This window comes from Dicentrarchus labrax, unplaced genomic scaffold, assembly GCF_905237075.1.
Source record: "Dicentrarchus labrax unplaced genomic scaffold, dlabrax2021, whole genome shotgun sequence".
Taxonomy (NCBI): domain Eukaryota; kingdom Metazoa; phylum Chordata; class Actinopteri; family Moronidae; genus Dicentrarchus; species Dicentrarchus labrax.
In genome coordinates, this window is record NW_026136710.1 from 18,723,104 (window position 1) to 18,746,075 (window position 22,972).

Below are 22,972 nucleotides of genomic sequence, written 5' to 3' on the forward strand. Positions count from 1 at the left end.
TCAAATGAACAAAAAGTCTTGAGGTACACAGTGCACATGCAGTGAACCATCTATTAAACGCCTCATGGCACTTTAATAACGCAAAAACCTGTTTCAGTCGCCGGCCATCAGAAAACGTTGAAATCAAAAGTTGCTGCTGAAGATTAATGGCAGACTTGATGCCAAGGTATGCCTGCTACCATGGAAAATATTACTCGGCCTGCACCATCCTATTCTTTGTATTCACGAGTCGTTCACTCCTGCTGCTGCTCCAGCAGTCATATGGAAAAACTCCTGAGATGAACACGGTGCCTCGCCTGCTGTGGCAGAGCTGGCAGGACATCCTGTTCACGTCGACAGGCTCATAATGTAGCGATACTCTTGTGCTGTATCATTTTATTCTGCTCATTTTTTCTTAAACTTTAAAGGTGTTTTGTCTTGTTACCATGAAATGAAACTGATTAAATTGGAATGATATAGGAAATGTATTATCTCACATTTGGCTTCTTTTTTTTCTCCTTGTTGTACCAAGACATTTCCCACATTTTATGCCTCTCATATTATCAGTTTTACATTTTAAACTTTCAATCCAGTTTTTTACTTTTCCTCTTCTTCTTCATGTATGCATACACACAAGTAGTTCCTCCCATTTACATCAATAAAGTGTACTAAATAATAGAAACACCTTTTAGTATAACACAGTAATATTCAATCAACATCCCTTTAAAACAGCTTCTTAAGTGGTAACTGAGTGCATCTGCTGATACTGGATTTGTGTATCTATTTGTGTACCTATCTAAAACAGTGCTGTGTGTTCAGCATGTGCATATGACATGTGTGCATGCAAAAGGGTTTATTTTTGGTTGCATTCCTGCAGACACTGTAAATGTGTGGATGTGTGGATATGTGTATGTGTGTACATATATGGATTGCTGTGTGCCCTGGCGTGTGCATGATCTCTATCTGTTTGGAAGATATACGTTCATATATATCACGTTTACTGTTTTCATTTCTGTCCCCTTCCAGGGGTGGTGGATTGCAATTTGATTTCTGATTTTCAGTTGCAAAACTTGTTCCCTTGTGCACCTACACAGGAATCATGTAAATATATTCACAGAAAACGAATGAAGAAATAATCTATTTCTGTCAACACATCTCTTAGGTATATGCTAACAGTCACATCCTTTCATGTGAAAACATAAAAGTGGCACATTTGATTACTCATAGACATGTACAGATTGAAAGAACCAGTTACCTGTTTGCTTATTCAAATATATGTTGCAACCACAGAATTGGCAGTAATTAATAGGGCATTCCTCAAGTTAGCTTGGCCAAGTCCCTAACATTAATTGTATGCCATAGGCTGCCTTTCCATTTCATTTCCATTTGAGTTTTTGCTCCTCTTCTAGTCTTGACTGTTGATGTATCCATCCTGGTTTTTTGTCAGCCCCGGAGGCTTTATAAGTTAATGAAACAAAAGTGCTCATTTCAAATTCCATTTGCCCATCTCTAAGTGCATTCCATGATTAATTGGCCCCACTATATCTTTTTCCCAAACAAGTCCCTTGGCATCACAGGCATCCACCAGCATCTCTGCAGAGCCCTGCCCAGCACAGGAAATTAAATTAGGATTGACATAATTTCTTTTAAACCTCTACCTTGTTGTGTGTACACAGGAAGGGGAACAGTGTGTCATGCGTTTGATGGATGTAAGTGCACCACCAGTCTCTTATTAAAAATGAACTGCGGCTGCAGAGAGATGTGTGTCAGTTTCTTTACTCTACTATCGGAGCTCACGCCTCTGCTGCCTGTGTGATAGCAAGTTAGGATATTAAACAGGTGACAACATTTTTAAAGGTGCTGATCACTGTATCACACTATATTGGGGCTAATCAGAAGATTGGCAGTTCAATCCCCGGGTCCTCCTGCTGCATGTCTTGAGCAAGATACTGAACCCCAAATTGCTCTTGATTCTGTGTGTGAATGTGAATGAATGGATCAGTTTCTGTTTGTGATGAGCATCTGCCATCACTGTATGAATGTGTGTGAATGAGTAAATGTGGTAAAGGTGCTTCGAGTGGTCGGAAGACTAGAAAGGTGCTGCAAGTACAGTCCATTAACATCACCATATGAAGTTTTATTTTCTGCTACCCTATACCTCAGATATTCATTTCTCGGGGATGAAGAACTTTAAAACAATCAGACAGACAAAAATCCCTGACATATTGTCACCTTTTTAAATTCAAAGTGAACATGTTAGCAAACATTCAACTATCTACACATCCAGCAGACTGGATGCACCATGATAAATAAAAAATGAAATATTCAGTCTCATAGAGATTTTTAGCCCTGGTTTGGCCTCTACTAACTTCAGAGAAGAATATCTGGTTCTTTAGCTGCTAAATGTTCCACTCTCTTCATCATATTCAACATTAATATCCAAACATGGATTAATGCAGTTTTAAAAAAACACTTGGATGCTGGTGTGTCTTCCCCTCGTAGGCGAGCACGGGTCTTTTTGCAGGTGTTTTGGCAATACATTCTGTTCTGTGGCAAAAAACTATCCATCCACTGCAGACAGTAATGCAATTGCAGTATTGCTCCCCCATTCCCCAACTTTATACAATGAGCTTTTCAGGACTGACTCATAGGAAAAAACTAAAAAAAACCTCACAGCTGTTAACCAAGTGCTCCATATGTCAGTTGCAGCCAGGATACCAGTTTAATGTTTATAAAAACAAGCTGAACCTTGACAACAAAAGTCTTATGTGATAGTTTTTACACCAAATGAACAGAGCTGTGATATTTTTTTAATATATTAAATATTACATTTATTCATGTTGTGGGCAGTGACATCCCCGAGGACTTTTATATGTGCCAGGACAGAAAGAAGGTTGTAAAAGACCATATTAGACAATAATAACTGGTATCTTTGCAAATGCATTGAGAAGGCAACAAATCTGCATATTTTGGAGACATATATCTTAATGCATCTGCTGGAGTTTGAAAACAGTCCAATACAATCAGACAAAATAAAGCAATAAGAGTTGGGCCACATGATTCCGACAATAAGGTTCTCGAAAAGCGCCTCAACTACTGATTGAACATGCAGGATATCTTCATTAGAATTAAAGAAAATAGTCATTTTCTTAAATGTCAATAAAATGTTACGAGGGTGAACATACTCAAGGTACTGTGTTTTATAGTGAGGAGTAAACTTCTCCCAACTTGCCGCCTAATTTCCCTTTAATTTTCCCAACCAGCAGAGATGGAGGTAGCCATTATTGCTTAGCTAAGTGTATTAAAAGTTTAAGGAGTTCTGCAAACAGTTTCTGAATGTCATGTCTCTTTTTCTCATTAAAGGAATCATCCAGGATGCTGGTGTTCAGCCAGCGTCGCTCCTGCATTCAAGCAGCAAACTGGATGAACAATTAGGCGCACTAATCTCATGAGGGCAAGCCTTTACCTCCCTATGAATAATTTAGCATTTAACCAACTGAAGCTGATAACAACGAAATGTACTTCCCTCTGCCAAGCGGAGGTTGGAGCCGCGTGTGTTTGCATTCCCCTGGCAGTGGAAGAAGAGTGGGACTTTTCCTATATTGTAATCAGTTTAATGTCTGAAGTCTGCAAATGTGAGAGAAGAGCAGTTATAAGAGGATGCCCTGAGCGCTACAGTGCAGTAACGGCTCCCTGAGATGCCCAAGGCGATGAACCTGACCTTTAAAGCCAAAGAGTTTCTTTTTATTCTTATTTTATTTATTCATTATCTTTTTTTGTAGAAAGGTAACACAGGTTAAACAAGAAAACTGCAGACAGGTACTGAAACATTCCTGCCCACGGGGTAAATGACTGACTAGAAAGGCTGATCAATTTACATCAAATTCAAGGCAACAAAGTCATATCCTTCTGTTATTACATGAGCACCAGAGTGAGTATCCTTTTTCATGCAGCAAATCACAGGTTAGCAAGCTGGATTACCTTCCATAATGGTACAGTTCAAGTACAGACTGAGTAGGATGGATGGAAGAAGACAGAACACTTTTCTTATTGAAGTCTTAAGTGCAATTTGAGTGCTTGAGTCTAAACTCTCAAAACTGTCAAGCTGTCATTTCAAGGGAAGGAACGCAGGCTTTTTCAACGTAACTCCTCATAGACTACTTCTCATAGAACTTAGCATGACCTATGCAAATGGGCAGATACATTCAGAAAGAGGATTTAAGACAAACACTACCTCCCAAAATAACTGCCTTAGTTCTCTCAGTGTTTGCACATCTTAGATCTTCACACAGAGCAACCTGACACCTACCTTAAAGGTGTGCGTATTGAGACCGGGTTGTTTTTATGTTTAGTGGCACTTGTTTTGTCATCAGTCAAATATTTTAAAATAGATACAGCAGATATTCAGTACTTATTAACTTTTTTTTATATTTTAGCAAATGCATTGACCCTCCCAGATACCTTAATCTGGGAGGGTACCCTTGTTAAGGCTGTGTGTGTGTTGGTCCATTTGATCACTCAGTTACTCATTTTTAAAATGCACAATTAGCCAGCTGCAGATCAATACCGAGTCCATCAAAACTCCACAAGCCACACTCTCCAATATACCATGATTTATTCCCTTGCTCTCTCATCTTTAGTGAGTGTTATATGAGATCACTTCAAATAAAATTGCAATAGATATGCAGGACAGCACTTAAAGGACCAGTGTATAGGATTTAGCTGCATCTAGTGGTGAGATTGCAGATTGCAACATAGTTTAATTCACCCAAGGAGAAACTACAGTGGCCACAAAACTCAATGACACAAAAGGCCCTGTCTAGAGCCAGCGTTTGGTTTGTCCATTCTGGACTACTGTACAAACATGGTGGTTCACTCTGTAGAAGAGGACCCGCTCCCTCTGTAGATGATGCTGCATTTTAAGGTATACTTATGAATATTGTATTCCATTTCTACCAATATATCCTCCTCAATGTTACAAACTGAACCTTTAATTGCCAATTTATTAAGTACACCTAGCTTAAACAAATGCAGTACAATACAACAATCATGCAATAGATCCTGCCTTCATGAAGGTTATAATCTTCAACTTGACTGTTTTGGAGAGTTTTGAAGTATGATCATTTCGGAGGAGGTACTTTTTGGTGTTGTTAAATTGTACTGAGTTATACTGAAATGGGTTTCTACCTGTCCACCTTATATTAATGACAGTAGACAAACTATTTACAAATTTCGAAAACATATATATATATATGTTTAATCTTAACACAGCATTTATTTTTTGTTTCAAAATAACAGTAGGGTTAGATTTGAGCATGAATGTTTATTCCTGTATAATTATACATTGACACGCTTTCAACCCCATCAGTCATAGTATACCCAAATATCCATCAGCCATGGGCTTTTGGTCACAGTGACAATGCTAACATGCTGATGTTTAGCAGGTAGTGTTTACCATGTTCACAATGACAATGGAGAGGGAGAGTGTAGTTGTCTCTGCTGCTATTAACTGCACCCCTGTCACTGTAACTTGCAATTTTGTCTCCAAATGCTCTTCTAGTTTCTATTTTTATTTTTTCAATGGTTTGTTTTATCTTATCTTATTTTAGCAAAGCATGTTAGCATGCTAACATTTGCTAATTGGTATTATTATTATATTATTGGACAAATTATGGCACTAGATTGAAAGTCAGGGGACGACCAATGTTATTACCAATCATCCAGGTGGGAACATAAATGTCTGTACGAACCTTCATAGCCATCCATTGTTTAGAAATTTCACTATAAAAGAGTTAACCTCATGGTGGCACTAAAGGCATAGCCCTGGGATCATCGTGGTGATACATTGTCTGGGAACCAGATCTGTACAAAAGTTTATAGAATCCATGCAGCATTTGTTAAGATATTTCAGCCTGAACCAAAGTGGAGGACAGACAGACTGACATTGCCCTTCATGGAGCCACACTGCTGGCATGCTAAAAAACAGCTGACACCAACACATCCCTCCATTTGAATCACTGAAATAATGGAATGCAAAAGTCTCTGCAGAGCTTGGGCAAAATAAAGTGCATGCTTTTACACCATGCAGTCAGGCAGAAGTCACTCAGCTCAACTCAAGTCAACTCTGAGCTCATGCAAAGTATCTTAAAATGCCAGGTGCATCACCAAATATTCAGACAAGTTGTGTTTCTCTCCATTGTGTGGGCAGTGGGACCTGTGAGATGAATCTAAATAGGCAGTTTCTGCTCTGAAAGACAGAAATAAACAAAACAAAAAAAAGTTTTAAAAAAATCAGTTTCCTGACAGAAGCCAACACTCATCATATTGATCCAAATATTGATGAGCTCAACACTGTGTGCTACACCTAGCAAACCTGTCTGTTGTTCATTTGCAACAATGTTTAGGCTTAAAATATTCCCACTTTTTGTAAATTCCACCTAAAATTCCACCTAAGCAACAAAACACTTCTCTATGCTCAGATGGGGACAAGAAGGAGGGCAGTGTGAGGGCAATATAAAGACAGCCCCACGTGAACACTGCAAATTGCAATATAAACTCAGAGACTAGAAAGATCCATACACTCAATCAATGCACCCGGCAGCAGCAGACTTATGAGACAACTCTATCGTTTGAAGATGACTGCATCACCCTGGCATTTCGGGACAGATGTGGGAAAAAATCCGAAAGTGAACAATGCTGCAAGGGCCCTCAGCGGCATCTGAGACACCTGTGGTCAGGTCATGGAGCCATTGCAGAATCCATAAATAACTCAACCTGAAACAATAACCCGAGAGAAAAAATAGCCTATTTGTCATCCTTGAGGTATTAGTGATATACTGGACCCCTCCCACGCAGTTCAGGGCATGCCTCGGTAGATCTGTTATCCCTCTACAAAGCAAGGCACCACCGGGGGCGAGTCATCCCCTTCATCACCTGGAGCAGCACATATCGCTCATCTTGTGATTGACTAAAAGTCTTCCAAATACTCTGTAAATAAACAGTTTTAGTTTGGCCTTCTAAAGTTTCAACATGACAATGCCCCTGTGCACAAACCAGATATGGCCGCTTGGTCGGTGGCCCTATGCTTTGAACTATGATGCTCTAAGTACCCATCTGGAGTAATTTCTGGATGCTACCATCTAGCGTAACTCAGGTATAAAGAGGTACAAAGTCCACATATCGAGGAGGTTGGGGTAGATAAACAGGTCAAACACACACAGGACTTTGATGAAGGTGAAACCAAAGTCAAAGCTGTCTTAATTTAAGTTACATATGTAAGTTAACTTATGTAATGTGGGCTATTTAAGTTATGAAAGGTAGGTAACATAAACCACAATCTTCTCCCAAATATAAGTTTCTGTGGCTCAGACTAACCATAGTGCAACTGCAACATTAACCATGCAAAAGGGGCGACTTTTTTGACAGGGGTGGCATGAAGTATGTATTTCAGCTTTCTGTTATTACCATTTTATGTAATTCCAACACTGTTTATGGACCGCAGTTTGCAGAAATATTCAAACACTAAAATAACACATTCACACCAAAAGACTGCATGTGATTAGCATGAGGTGGGCATGCAAAGAGGAGACTTGCGGTTACTCATTCAGATATCTGAGGTTAAAGGAAAATGAATATGCTAGCATGACATGGTTGGTACCATTGGATGCATTAGGTCATGTAGTTTTATATGATACCAGTATCTTCACTCTGACTTTAACATTAAACCCACTACAGCCTCTGAAAAACAGTGCAGAGTGGAAGGGGTAAGGTCAGATTCCAGTGATGGCAGGTGCAACCCCAGGCCCCCTCTCCTAGAATGCCCCTGCCACGCAAGCTTTATTTTGAAAGTCTAACCTGACCTTACATATTTATTATTGCTAATTTGACCACGGAACCCTGCATGTCCAAAACTTGGCCACTGACCAATATTTGACAAGTTTGGAGTGAGAACGTGTTGCACAAACACAGGTCGATAAAGAACTGGTTTTCCCAGTTTGGTGTGACTGGCAGACACAGAGCTCTGAGCTCAACCCCATCCAACACCTTTGGGATGAACTGGAACAACTGTGAGCCAGACCTTATCAGCCAATATCAGTGGTGGACATCACTAATGCTCTTTTGGCTGGGGACAAATCCCTGCAGCCAGCTTCCAAAATCTGGAGGAAAGCCTTAAACGAGGACTGAAGACTGTAACAGCAGCAGATTTAAGCCCATGGTTTGGGAATGACCTGTTCAACAATCATATGCAAGGCTCAGGTGTTCACACACTTTGATCCTTACCACTACTCCAGCTAAAGTATAAAGTATAGTTTGTCTTGAGAGTTGCACTAGAGGAATATTCTTGAGTTTATTCAAATCAATTTGTCTAAACTGGAGAAGGGAGCATGAATCTGTCATAAAATATGTGGCCCATTCGATTTAGATATTTCTGGAGCACCAATTAAATTTTGTATTGACAGCAACACTAATAGCAGTCATTCCAGGGGGATATTAATACATACAGTGAAAAATATAATATGAATGGAAATCCAGACATTCATTTTTGATTTCTTCTGCTCTCTTGTTATTTAAGCTTAGAGAAAGGTTGTTGTATGGTTATAATACCAATACAAATAAACCAATAATAATAAAATATACAGTATGTATAAATATTGTGTCTTGTTTACTTTTTCTATTATTATCCACTGCTGTATTGTATTGTTGTCTGTATGTCTACAAACATTCGATTACAGACAACAATACGTTTTCTTTAGTTATTGGTGATTATTAATGTACAGAAGAGTGTGAAAACAGCTTAGTCAGTTGGCTCTTTGGGAGGGAGGGAGGGGGGGCAAGGCACGTCAACACCACTAATTAAATGGTATGAGCCGGTCGGGCAGGGGGCGGGGCCTGAGAGGATCAGGTCGGGTGGTCCACTTTCTCTCTCACCGGAGGAGGCAGGAGGACTGCGGGAGGGAGGGCAGCTCTCCCTCTGTGGCGGACACAATAACGCATGGCTGCTTTACAGAGAAAATGAGCAGAATTTTTCAAAAAACAACTTGGTGCAGTGAGATGTGTGCGCTCAGAAGAAGGTAAGACTCTCTCTCTCTTTTTTTTTTGGGTTTCCTCATCAATCCACAGATTACTTCACAGGCTGAGTGACTTCTGATTTACATAATGAATCGTTGTGATTGTTTCTGATTATTTTTAATCAGGTGGAGAATGTGATGGTTGTTTTTTTGTTTTTAATTGGCTACTGATGAACACATTGTGAAAATTGCCTTATTTTCACCATCAGTTGGTGATGCTAATTGTTGCAGCCTAATGTTGAGTGTTTGTTTAGTTCTTACATATTTCAAAAGTATTCAAACATGATAATAGTAAAGGGCAGTGTTTCATATCAATAATGAAGAGAAAAACAATAGGTTTAGGTTAGGCTTTGCAGTCTCACTTACATTATATTGTTATATCCCCATCAACAGGTAGGCCTCCTTGATTTAAAAACACAGCTGTGGAATGGAAATATAAATGTTTTATGATTATAAAGAAAATGAGGAATGATGTTAGTTGTAAGAGGCTGAAAGGGCTCATGGTTTGAAGGCTTAGAAAATTTAAACGTTATCATCAGACACTAACAACACAACCTCTTCAGATGCATGAAAGTCAGTTTTATTTGTATAGCCCCATGTCACAAATAACACATTGTCCTCAAGAGGCTTTACAATCTGCAGAGCATACAGCACCCTCTTATTCCCTCCAGGAAGGTGAGAAAGCTCAAGACAAAACGCTTAACTGTCCTTTCTGTAGGGCAGTGTGGGGCTAGTGTTCAAGGTTGATAAAACATAATGATTAATGTCATGGAGGGTTTGAATTATAAACTTCAGGCAATGACTGATTCCCCCAGAGAGTGCAGCTTTTTAGAAATGGACTTCATATGTACAGTAATTCATCATGATAGTGCACTGCTCCAGAGACCTGACAGAACCTGTTATATTACAGTGTTTGTAGGAACAAATAAACTCTGCAGTGGTCTGCACAGGCAGCAGAATAAATTACCATGTTGAGAAGATTCATGTGTGTACTTCAGGGACATTGGATCTTACTTTGATGTGACTTATTCTAGGCAAGATTTAAAACACAGGAATTTGTCTTAGTGGTGGTGGAAATACTTAAAATATTAGAACATAAATTGTGATTTCAGCTATTTTGACATCTGTCTCCTGTTCCAGCTTCTCAAATGTGAGGATCTGCTGCTTTTATCGGTTTTATATCACTGTAAATTCATTTTGGGGAAGATTCTGAGCTGTTGATCAGACAAAACAAGCTATTTGAAGATGTCTACGTGTGTTTTAGGAATTTGTGACGGCCATTTTAAATAATTTTCTGGCATTATATTTCGACAAATGATAAACGGATACATTACACAAGTACTCGAGAGATAGATTAAGAATGGAAATAGTTAGTTGCAGCCCATGCCTTTGTGCACAAGAGACAGTAATAAATCAGATGTGTTACAGGTGAGAAGATTAGACGAAGTGCTTAAGCTTAAATCTTTTCTTTTTCTTTTTTCTATGTGACTGTACGTATAAGGATATATGTAATACAATGCAGAGAAGTTTCCATATATTACAGACTAATCACAAACAGCTGCTTTGAAAAGAACAGGACCTCCTGACCTGCACAGATGAAATGTTGTCAGGAAGACTTGTGTTAATATTGTGCACATTACCCTAATGATCCTATTCTGCTCTTCTGATTGAATATGCCCATGGTCAGGCTACATTAAGCCATTTAATATGCACGCTAAATATTCTGTCTCCTAAAACAAAACCTTCATTATGAGTCCAATCATAGATTTAATTGGTTGACTTGTTTCAATTCTGTAAGGGCCACTCAGACCAATGAGGCTAACGGGAAAGTTTCTTCAAGGGCAAATCTTTCCTTGAGATCCACTAATGCAATAAGATGAGCGGTGCACGTTCGGATTATAGATGTAAATTGGAGTGTAATGATGTTCGCTGGTAGCTTTTAATCAAATATCTTGCAGAGAATGAGAGATGCATGCAGCCTCACTGTTGGGATGAGCTGCCGGTCAGCTGACGGAAAATGCTCTCAGGGATGCAACTAGTGATCATCATTTTCTGTTCATTTTTTTTCAAATGAATTGAGTAAATGAATTGTATTTTAATCACAGATTCTCAGACGCCGAGGTAATATCTTCTTCTTTTTTCTGACCAACAGTCCAAAACCTCAAGGTATTCCATTTATAGTCGTAAACAACAAAATAGATAAAAGCAGCAAATCAGAAGCTGGAATGAGCAAATATTTGGTATTTTTTCTTGATAAATGACTTAATTAATTATTCTTCCACTTTTGAATGCCTCAAAAAGGAAGATGAATCAAACGCCTTGACACACTGTATTGATGCTCACTTTCCTACATCAACACTATCAACAGGAAAGGGACAGGATTTTTGTTTTTACTTCAGTTTCATATCTGCAGAAATGCACAGGCACGATAATTCCTCTAAGAACATGCTGCGTCTGTTTTTGCATTTGTTTTGGTATCTCATGACTGCCCATGCCCTTTTGTCAACACACTAGCAGCTCAACAACATTCCCATTCTGTCTGATAATCCTCCTGTCCCGCAGGAAGAAAACTATGAATAAGAGACGGTAAAAAAAACTCACAGGGTCGGCGCTGGAAAAGGAGGGAGGGAGGGAGGGAGGGTAGCCAGTCAATAATGGCACAGACTGAAAGGTAATTTAACACATTATACACCAGGTCATCATTTTGGCACATCACTGCTATCACCCTGCCCCATCCATACTAATACATGCATGAATGAAACATGAGGAGGAGAGGCACGTGGAGGAGTTTATCCTTGATGTTTTCAGCCTCAGGGCAGGAAGCCTATGCAAATAAAATGTGTCAGACAAGCAGCTTCAAGACATAAACGTGTCACATGGCTGCCCAGGACTTGCTTCTCTGGTTTTCGACTTCAGGAAAGACTGATGTGTCTTTCACCACAGATTGCACTGCCTGGAGACACAGAGTAGTGGTGCAGGACTTGGGAATACAGCATGATATCTTGCATTGCCCTGTGTCACTTTTGACCTTTGTTGAATTGTTTCCACTGTATTACCTTATAATTTACATCGATTTCCTGCTTGCCACTCACAGTCACAGTCCTCAAACACAGGTGGGCTAAGGAAATAAACTTTTTAGGTGTGCGCAGGCACTTCATCGCACCGAGAAATCTCATTACAACTGAAAATGTATTCCAAATATCACTGCGTTCAGCTCATCTGCTGAAACAATCCGAGACATCTATTCACCGCCTATTTCATTTGGATTCCCCCTGTGGCTACTGATCCCAGCATCAAGTGTTTGTTTGGGAGAATTTCGTTCCGCCTCGTGGTGGGATGTGCAGGCATCGACAAGCCTTTGATCCTGCGTGAACATGTGACAAGCATGACTCTGCTCTCCGAAGGCTTTATCGCGGCTGCTTTTTCATTCTTTTTTTTCTTCGCCGGCGTTTATCTCACTCAGTGACATCTCGGATCTCCAGCACGTACACAGAGAGTGGTACTGAGTGGGACTATCAGCGGGTGAAGCTTTCGCCAGGGTAATATAGTGCCCCTCCTCTAGGTTCAATTCCTGGCCTGTCATCCGGTAGCTGAGTTAGAGCCCGGCTTGCAGACACAAGACCTTCAAGGAAGCCATCGCAGGCTCTGGCTGAATGTCTGCTCCTATAAAAATAATGTCTGCTTTCATTTATCTTTGTATTCCTTGCATGGCTGCCTGGTTTTCTCATAATGCCACAGATGATTTTCTTTTTGCCATCAAGGATTATTATTGGTGCTGCAGTGTCCTTGTCTTTACCCCTGTTGTTTTTGATTGTATCTCATTTTTTCTTTTTTGTTATAATCCTCGCCACCCCTACTGCTCAAGCGCTCTTTTGCCCCCATCGCAGTCTCTGATAATAGATACTTTTCATTGATCGATTTGCCTGGTTAAATAAAGGTTAAACAGAAATCAGATATTAATAATGGGATGTTTTATGGTTGTCAGTTGTTTGCTTGCAGAGTCAAAAAGACAAGTAGGCCGTAATGCTTTTTGGATAAAAAGGAAATTGTGAATGCCACTTAGTTTACTGAGGCATAACCTCTGTTTTCTCTAATGCATCTGTAATGAAGGGTAAATAATTTGCAAATAAAGAGACCGTGTCCTCTAAAAAGAGACTATTGAGTGATATTTTTACCCTTTAATCATGACTGGGGGCTGTGTGATGATTTTTTTTTTTTAACTTTAATGTGTTCTATTTTGTGTGTGACGTTTTGATTTGTTCCAAAGTAAGAACAGCACTTATAAGGTAATGAGCCTGGTTTGGGTTTTTTGTAATGCCACGGATTATGAATGTGTTGTTAAATACACTTTATCTCTTTTCTTTTTTTAACAGGTCTCCTGCAATAAAGCCTTTCAGCATGGCTCAACATGACATCCTAAATCCACCAGTGACTGACACTGAAAACATGAATATTTGTAAAAAGGTATTCTGGACTAAATATGACAAACTGTGGCAGTGTTTGTCTTTCTAAATTCTGCGAAGTAACCCCTGCCAAGGCCACATGATCGGTGGAGAGTTGGCAAGAGTCGCTGCATCTACAAATTAACTTGAAGAGCAGTTTATGCAGCAGTAGAAGCTTTTATCCTCTGCATTAGGACAAGCAGAAAAAAGGAAGAGTTATTAAAGCTGTGGTAATTGAGGAACAGATGTTGCAGGAGTGTTATCAATCTGCTAGAATTTAATACACCCAGCGGGTTACAATGACTCCTACTGAGAACATGACTGTTTTCTCTGCGGCTGATCGCTGTCCCAACTGCAGCTCCTCCGCCCACCCAGAGGTAGACGTAGCCAAGGCGGTGGTTTTGGGGATGGTGCTTGTGGTGTTTGTGGTGTTCGGAGTTCTTGGCAACATCTTGGTTATCCTGTCGGTGTTGTTCCACCACCACTGGCGCTCTGTGACACACTACTTCATTGCCAACCTGGCAGCAGCAGACCTGCTGCTCAGCTCCGCCGTGCTGCCCTTCTCCGCCACCTCGGAGGCTCTTGGCAGATGGGTGTTTGGCCGGTCTTTCTGCAGCGTCTGGGCCGCCCTTGATGTCCTCTGCTGCACTGCCTCCATCCTCAGCCTGTGTGTAATCTCTATCGACCGCTACCTGGCTGTCAGCTACCCTCTGCGCTACCCTGCCATAGCTACGGGGAGGCGAGGCCTGACCGCGGTGGCTGCTCTCTGGGGACTCTCGGCAGCTATATCTGTGGGCCCCCTGTTTGGCTGGAAGGAGCCTGACCCAGAGGATGAGACTGTGTGCCGAATTACAGAGGAGCCGGGCTATGCTTTGTTCTCAGCACTAGGATCTTTCTATATCCCTCTGGCCATCATCCTGGCCATGTACTGCCGTGTGTATACTGTGGCCAAGAGAGAGACAAAAACCCACAGGAAGGGCAGTAAGGTAGATGGGGTTGCAACAGAGGGGGTGATGCTGAGGATACACAGAGGGAATGCTGCTCAGACGGGGAAGCAGGAAGAGGATGAGGTTCCCACGAGGCAGAAACATACCACCTTTTCCCTACCAAGGCTGCTTAAGTTCTCAAGAGAAGAGAAGGCAGCCAAGACTCTTGGCATTGTTGTCGGGTGCTTCATTCTGTGCTGGCTCCCTTTTTTCCTGGTTTTACCCATCGGTAGGTAACCTTGTTTTTAACTTCACATAACCCCAGTGTGTGCCTTTATAATGTATTACTATTATTATTCAAGTCACAAAGTGAATGGTCTGTTTCTCTGAAAGATAAATCAATGTCAAAAACCCAGAAGGTTAACACCACTTACTGTTGTTTTCAAGGTATTTACAGAATCCTCAAAGACTCTTCTGTCCATCTGGATCCAAATATTCTCTCTGCAGGGCAATAAAAATGTTAACTTGTTTCCAGAGTTGCAAGTTTATTCTTAAACCTGTTATGCCAATGTCTTTGGGCACTCGGGGACAGCGGAAACAACTTATTATCATGACCTTTTAAGTTGACAAACAAACAGCAGATTATGGACATTATAATCCCATTTGAATTAGGTTTTTATCGACCCGATGAATGCAAGTGCAACATTCACTGTCCTTTAAGCTCTGGTCGAATCTCCACCAACTCCTGAGGGGAATATTTGGCTCTTTAGCTGCTAAATGCTCCACTGTGTTCACCAGCTAGTTGCTGACTGTGTCTCCTTGCTGCTTGGTGCTGGTAGCAGGTAGAGTACAGTGGGTTTTTAGAGCTATTTCTCTTAAAAGGGCTGCCTGCTACACCTGAAAACGACACTATGAGAGCTGTGAGAGTGAACTAAAACAGTTGTGTGGCATGGAGAGCTAAACAGTAAAATGGAACTCGCTGTAGCTCTGGGAAGTTTTTATACATAAGAACCTGACCTGCAGCGACTTCTTTAGTGATGTAGAAGAGTACACCATTACATCACTAGTGGGTGTGGTTACAGGTGCAACAGACTTCAAACCAGAGACAAATCAGAGATATAGAGAAATGTACCTAATAATAATAATACTTCTTCTTGTTTTGCGGTGGTTGTGATGTTAATTTAGATTTTGTTGTACAAATCAATCAAGTAATTGTGTCACTAAAAGCCACCAACTGGTGAGGTTTAAGAGTTGCAACATTTGAAACAGCAAAAAAACATTGTTTATATGGCAGCTGTAAGTGTTGTTAAATAACCTTCTGGGTTTTTGAAAGGTTTCCACAGATTCATCTTTCAGAAAAACAAGTGTTTACGCTTGCTTTATGAATTGAATGAAATGAAAGTGAGATAATGACAGGCACGAGATGGTGTGAAGCCTGAAGGAAAATGACAAAAAGAGCACCTTAAAATGATTCATCTGCTGTACAAGGAAATAAGGAAATAACATATTCTCTGAATCTAAAAAGGATTTAAATAATTCAGAAAATAATTGACGTCATAATGAGAGCATTAACAATTTCTTTGATACTTGTAGAGGCCTGCTTTATTCTGATAAATATGTAAAATCTTAATTTCAAATTGTGAACTAATTAAGGGTTATTCTGCTGTTGCAGTCAAACATCACTGCAGACATGAAGGTACGTTAACAATATCAGAAGCTCAGGAAAAGGTAAATGTCCTGTAAGCCAGATATTCTCAACTTTATCTTTAATAAATTATACCTGCATTTTTTCAGATTCTGTCAAAGCAGCAGATAGCAGTGGTGTTATGTTATATAAGAAAGGATGAAAACCAACTATTGTGAAGCCTAATCTAAAATCTTAATTGCTTCTGAAATAACTCTTACAGCTTGACTGAGATAAGTGAATGTCAGTGTGGATAGGGTGTGTTTAAAGGTAGCAGCCTGTCAGCAGTTACCTCCTGGGTCACAGATGGTGAGATTATTGCTGAAACGTGTACAGTATTTGGTTACACAAACTGTAATCTTATTGAGGGAGGGAACAATATATTATACAGGATGGAGGAGACGTGGATGAAACACATCATCTGGACAAATATGTGTTATCTTTTTCTCTTTTATTTGCCAGTGTGTACATTCATAACTAGGCCCAATGTGTAATCCAACAGTAAACAAAAGGGCTGCTCTAGGAAAAACTGGGAGTCTTAAATAGATGAACAGGTCTTTTAATACAGGGATCAAGACTACACAATAACTACATCTACATCTATATTTGTCATATAGTTGGACAAAACAATACTAACTCAGACACTTTTTCCAGAGCTTTTAGCTGTATTCTCCAGTTTTCATCAGCGGATGGAGCGTCGCTAAGTTGTCATGGAGATGGATCGGTTTATATGCAAGTTTAGTAGCAGTCATGATCTCATCCAGATCAATTGTAGGGCATTTATTTTTTGTTGAAAAAGATAAGATATTACTTTTTACAAGGTCAGGGATACACTTTCATGGTTATTATTTTTCTGAGGTTGTTGACTTTAGCACTGAAAGGAAAAGCAAAGGTGTAAACAATCAAATAAATTATGTTTGAATTTCATTTTGCTGCTTTAGTTTCAGGGTCCTGGCATTGTTCACGCTATCTCACTGTCACAGTGCCATGGTTTACTGGGACACTTGATTAGAATGAAGTCAATGTTACTGTTAGTAGTAATGTGACATTTTCCTGCTATAAGTCAAAATGTCTGCTGCAAAAAGGGTCTATTGATCAATTTGTCGTTTAGCAGAAAGCTTTCTTGGTGTTCCCTGGTGCAGTGCAGAAATGTGATGGGTATTTGTTTATTATATTGACAAAAATCTTTACATGCAGCCCTTATTTATGTTAATAATATTGCTAAACAACGTGTGTCTGAATGCGTCCTGGCTCTACATGGAGCTTCGGGGGGACAGTGGTGTGTGTACGTGTGTGGTGTACTGGCCGCGTAGCTTTCGCTTGCACAAAGCTGAACATTGAACCAATTTCCTTTTGCCTGTTGGTGTGACAGTCTAATAAACACCACCCCCCTTCCTGGAGAAGTCTCAGCTGTTTTTTTGCCCCTCACCTCCAAAGCAGAGTGTTACTGAGGCAGTTGAAAAGAATGCCTGAACCATCCTCTGATCCCGCTGTTAGACTGCGTCCCAGCTGCCTCTGAATACTGGGCCATTCTTCCCGGGGGCCATGGAGTCTGCTGGTGGGGTGTCTTTGAGAAGATAAGTAATGGCGAGAGGGGCCGGTGTCTTGTAGGGGTTCATGTTGTGGAGAGCAAGTCCTACGAGGCGTGTGATTTTTGCAGGGCAACCGCTCCATCTGATGCCATTCAGCTTGTGGGTTTGGTGGGACGGGCTTAGCAGAGTGATAACAGACAGCAGAAGAGAGGTGGAAGGTTTTGCACTGAGGATGTTTAAACTGCGTACCCCAGCCAGGGGAACAGGACTCTTGGTGGCACTAGAGGAAAGCTCAAGGGATCACAAAAGTCAGTATGATTCCTCCTCATGGAACCAAGAATGTCTGTCTGTACAATATTTTGTTGAGATATTTCAGTCTGGACCAAAGTAACCAAATGACCATCTGACTGACAGACAGATGGGCCACCTGGCCAACATTGCCACCCATAGAGCTGTGCCGCTATCATGGCTAAAAATCCAGACTCAGACTTTAATATGTAAATCTCACTGCAAGCCTCCAGTGGTTTAGCACTGTAGCACCAACTATTGTGATACAAAAGCTGTCGATTCCTGAATCATTTGTATAATGCTGCTTGATGATAAACATTGGTCTATGAACACATCAAGGACCTTCCTCCTTCACCGTTGTGCTTTCCCTCTTCTGCTTGAGTTTCTCACAGGGGACATCAAAAAATTCAATTACAAGCAACCAAATAGACCAAATAAAACACCACATTGGGGCAGAATAGGCTTCTGCTGTGAGATGAAATGGAATGAACCAAAGTATTGCTCCCTCCTATGAAAGCTATTATAGATAACAAGCATGAGGCTTAATGGGCTGTAATGCTAGGAGGCATTCTCAGTCACCCTGTAGCCTCCCAAGACAGCCAGTCATCGGAGAATAGTTCTGCATTTCAATCGAGACAGACCTTCACGGCTCACAGCGCATCGCTCATTCAAGCTCTGAGGCAATGATATTCTGAGATTCCCAGACAGAGGGTTTGAAACACTACAGAATTTTTATTTATTTATTTTTTCCTGAGCACTTTAAACCTGTTTTGTGCTGTGGCGCTCGGAGGCCACCTTCACTGCAGCACGACACAGTATGCCTGCCAAGCTTATAAAATGAAGTGACTGCTGCTTGTCAATGCCACCTTAAAGAAAGTTGCAGTGAATAACTGCTTTTATAACGACGAGGTCACTCGGAGAGTGCAGACCTCCGCCAGGGTGGTTTGTTTCTACAGTGATGTTTGAGATGGCTATTAGATTGTGTTGCATGTTTAGACACAGCACACCATTCACTTTAAATATGACGGGTTTCACACCAGTGCAATGAATTCAGTTTATTTTGCCGTAGACTCCGATGTTACAATTTACCTATGTTGCAGTAATAATGAAAGGGAAAATTAATGAGCTTTTCTTCTCCAAAACTTAATGGGTTCTTCCTTCCTTCCTACACGTTCCACCTTTCCACCAAGTTTTAAAAAATCAGGCCTGCTGACAGACAAGCAAACTGCAACAAAAATACAACCTCCTTGGTGGAGGTAAAACTACTTTTTTGCACATGAAAATCAGACATTTAACTGGAATTGAACAGCTGTTTTCAGTCTTGTATGTTTGGTTGTTAGTTTGCAGAACGTCTCAAAGACTGCTCCACAGATTGAAATATTTGGTGGACATTTCACGTCATGTGCCGGAGAACAACTGATATGATTTTGGAGCGGATAGCACCATTAAGTATCCATTTATAAAAAACCTTATATTATCTTGCATAAAGGATATCTTTTTGTAGCTTTGGTCATCATTTCTGTCAGTAATAATCCCTAAATCCTGAACCAGGAGGAGAAGAGGCTATTTTTTTCTCTTGTTTCAAGGCAAATCAGCCCTTTTTCAATCATTTAAAAATGATTAAAAATCTTCTTTACAAAATTCCTTACACTCACTCATGTTTAGACTTTAAATTTCATTTAATATCGTAAATAATGTAAATGTAAAGCAATGTTCAGCCTTGATGGGGATATGGGCTTTCTATTTCTAACTGGGACTTGGTTAGTGGTGTATAAGTGTCTATTTCCATTCATATTTTGATTTGTGTCTGTTTGTGTGTGTTCTCTAGGATCCATCTTCCCATCCTGTAAGCCTTCTGAAACAATCTTTAAGATAACCTTCTGGCTGGGTTACCTCAACAGCTGCATTAACCCCATTATTTACCCATGCTTCAGCCGGGAGTTCAAGAAAGCCTTCCACAATGTGCTCCGTGGTCGCTGCCTGAGAACTGGGGCGCTGACTGCCAAACCGCAAGGACACATAACCAGCCATTCCTCCAGTCCAGGCCCCACGTCCAATACCTCTGTTATGTCAGGCCAAAGCTGTGTCACCATATCCTCATGGTGTTGCTGCAGGGCGTTTCCAACCTCTTCCTCGTCTGTCGGTGTTCCAGATCAGGCTCAAAGTGCACAAATCCAGAGCAAGAGTCTGCTGAAGGCGTGGTGTTTCTCAGCAAGTCGAACGCCGGTACCACGGAACCCCTCCGGTCACGGATCAACCAAGGTCTTATGCCTGTCCCTTGGCGTCACAGGAGAGGCTGTTTGATAGGCACGTTGAGGCAGTTGAGGAGAATCTGATCCTGTACTTGGGGTTTGCCTCGGGGAAAACACTTACATGCAACTTTTACATGTATATTTATGCTCCTCAGAGGCATCAGAGCGCAGGGCCAGCCAATAGTGACTCGCCCCTAGAGCAGGCAGACGATAACTCTGTTGCCTTAGGGCTTTATGCCAGTATAAATGTCCTGAGTGTCAAATAAAATATGATCTGGGAACGTGAATGAATAATATTTTGTCTACACTCACGACCACTACTGAGCTGTTCTTGAACAGAGAACCACATGTCAGAGACTGCAGAGTGTGAACGCACAGCTAGAGAGTTTTGGAAAAAGTACAAACCTCTTTGGGGAACAAATGTGAGGCAAAAACAGTGTGGACACTAGGTAACCTGGGAACCATCAGTTCTTTGCAAGGAATAAAGATATAATAACATCTTATTGAAATGACATTAAAAAAGAACTCCAGAGACATGATTTCTTTAAACATTAGAGGTATTACTGCAGATTGCACAAAAGCCCCTAAGGGCAACATACTCATAAATCCCGGCACAATTAGCATTCACTGACAGCTCTGAGAAAGCGGAAGCTGGTGTAGGAGTGCGAGCATTATGTGTGCAACCTCTGTTTTAAAGGGACTAGACACTGGCAAGCTTTGATTTCTAAATAGCTGTCACAAAAGAGAGAAAAATCAGGAATGGTTTGGGGAAAGAGATACAGACACTGTAAAACCAGATAAGTTCATTTAACTCCCTAAATTGTTGAAAGTGATTACATCGAAAATAGTAGTAATATTAAGTAAAACTAACTCAATTTTGTAAGTTTTTTGATCAAGTAGCTTTAGTAATTTCAAGAAGCAGTAATTTTTATTTGTACTGTGACAACAAAATATGTAGTAAAACGTACTTAATCAAGAATGTTTTTTAACTTACAAAATTGAGTTTGTGTTACTTAAATGTTTGGATTTAATCCTTTTCAACAATATTTTTGAGTTAAAATAAGTCATTGCTTTACAGTGCAGTCTCAAAGAAAAGCTTTCATTCTACCCCTCTGAAGCTTTTAATGTTCAGTTTTTGTTTTTGTTGAGGCTGTATCTAAGATTTGTTGAATCAGCTTTTAATGTTTGACATCAAAGCTTCTGCTGTTGTTAAATAAATGAAAAGGTGTTTTTCTCTCTCTCAGTGTTGGTGAAGGACTTTTTGTCACTGGTTTTCTGCCAGTACAGGTCTCCAGAGCCTCTCCACTCAAACACTGGAAAATTACATAATTGTCTGATTGTTTGAAAGTGACGCATGAGTAATTCAAGCAGTGCCTGTCTTGACATCTTTGTTCATCTGTAACTGTATGTTGTCTTTAATGCTGCAGTCAGATTTTTGGCTCCTAGGAGGTAGACAAACTCCAAATGAAGGTGATCAGCAGATCCAGCAGACGCAGAGCAGCATTATAATCTCAGTTAAGTTGTGTTTGTGTCCAACATTCATTATGCTTTTAGCTCTTGTTGGATCTCCACCAGCTCCTGAGGGAAATATCTGGCTCTTCAGCTTCCAGATTTTACACTTTGTGTCTTTGTGTCTAATTTTATCAGTGCTGTAAGACCAAAATAATGAATTAAAAGAAACCAAAAACCACTGTAGCGTTGCAGAGTTTGTGGATACGAGTGACCCCTTTCACATTAAACATACTCAATTTAAGAAATGTTGATTAATGGAGCTGTAAGTCTTACTTTCTTTGTTTCCAAGGCTAGAAATGAGTTCTTCCTTTGTTGACTTGGGGTGAAAGGACATTACTGTGGGCCTGTTGGTATTCAGTTCACAAACCACCACCTGTTTGAGGTACAGGAGGTGGACAAAATAAAAAATGTGACATTATAAAAAGGTAATTAAGTTTGAATTAATTAAATCCCCGCTGCAAAAGACGTTACAAAAATATATTACTGTAACCTTTAACAAAACGCCGCAAGATTAGCAAGACATATGCCAACACACAAGTGGACCCTCATTAACACCGGAGACCCTCAATGAATTAAAATCTATCTGAACAGTCACAACAAAAACTGAGCTTTCTAAAGGGTAGTTCTGATTACAGGGTGCCTATTGGATTGCACTATACTTTATGAATGATGTCTTCAGTCTTTATTTAAATTAAGTGAGTTAATTAATTAGCAAAACAAAGCCCACAATATCACACAAATTCATAAACAAACATTATGTGGTATGGTGTCAAGATAATGTGCATGTTTCATTAAAAAATATGTCATGAACATTGACTAATAGCTTTAACAAACATGTTTCGGGAGCCTTATCTTTTTTAAGAAGTTTTTCTTCTTAGCTATTAATCCTTGGCTTCCTCCTGTTACGAACACAGTTGTTTTTCTTTGCTGTGCTCGGATTAAAGGCATTTTTCTACCCAACAGACACCATAACAGTGATGAATACCTGAGCATGCTTATCTGAGAAACGCAGCATGTTGACAGAATTTCCAGAAGACAAATGATTTGTCATTTTACAGTCGCCTAAGGTTAGGCAATAAGAAGAGTTTCCTTCATTCTGCATTGATTGGTACTTAAACAGTGGCATTATGTGACCGTTCAGGAGGATAATGTCCATGTTAAAACTCTTGTCAACTCCTTAAGCTCCCACATTATTGTGGCCTCTAAACTGTCTCACATAACTAATAAACATGCAGCTCTCGTTCTCTGAGGTTATGCAGCCAAGGACTCAATGTTACACTGCATTAGGC

At 40.3% G+C, this 22,972-nt stretch overlaps 1 protein-coding gene across 2 annotated transcripts; it reads left to right on the top strand.

Moving 5' to 3' along the window:
* The first annotated feature begins 8,943 nt into the window (after window positions 1-8,943).
* adra1ab (adrenoceptor alpha 1Ab) lies at window positions 8,944-21,861 on the top strand. Of its 2 annotated transcripts, none has more exons than XM_051412544.1 (3): window positions 8,944-9,050; window positions 13,421-14,704; window positions 19,748-21,861. In XM_051412544.1, the coding sequence occupies exons 2-3, from the start codon at window positions 13,789-13,791 to the stop codon at window positions 20,221-20,223; spliced, it is 1,392 nt and encodes a 463-aa protein (XP_051268504.1). In that variant the 5' UTR covers window positions 8,944-9,050; window positions 13,421-13,788; the 3' UTR covers window positions 20,224-21,861. The 2 variants fall into 2 exon arrangements, with proteins under 2 accessions (XP_051268504.1, XP_051268505.1); XM_051412545.1 differs by lacking the exon at window positions 8,944-9,050 and adding an exon at window positions 12,526-12,586.
* The last annotated feature ends 1,111 nt before the right edge of the window (window positions 21,862-22,972 follow it).

Bases quoted from the DNA above. Each gene is read 5' to 3' on its own strand.
- adra1ab (XM_051412544.1), top strand. From the start codon at position 13,789: ATGACTCCTACTGAGAACATGACTGTTTTCTCTGCGGCTGATCGCTGT. The intron at 14,705-19,747 runs GTAGGTAACCTT...TGTGTTCTCTAG, and splicing joins TTTCCTGGTTTTACCCATCG to GATCCATCTTCCCATCCTGT.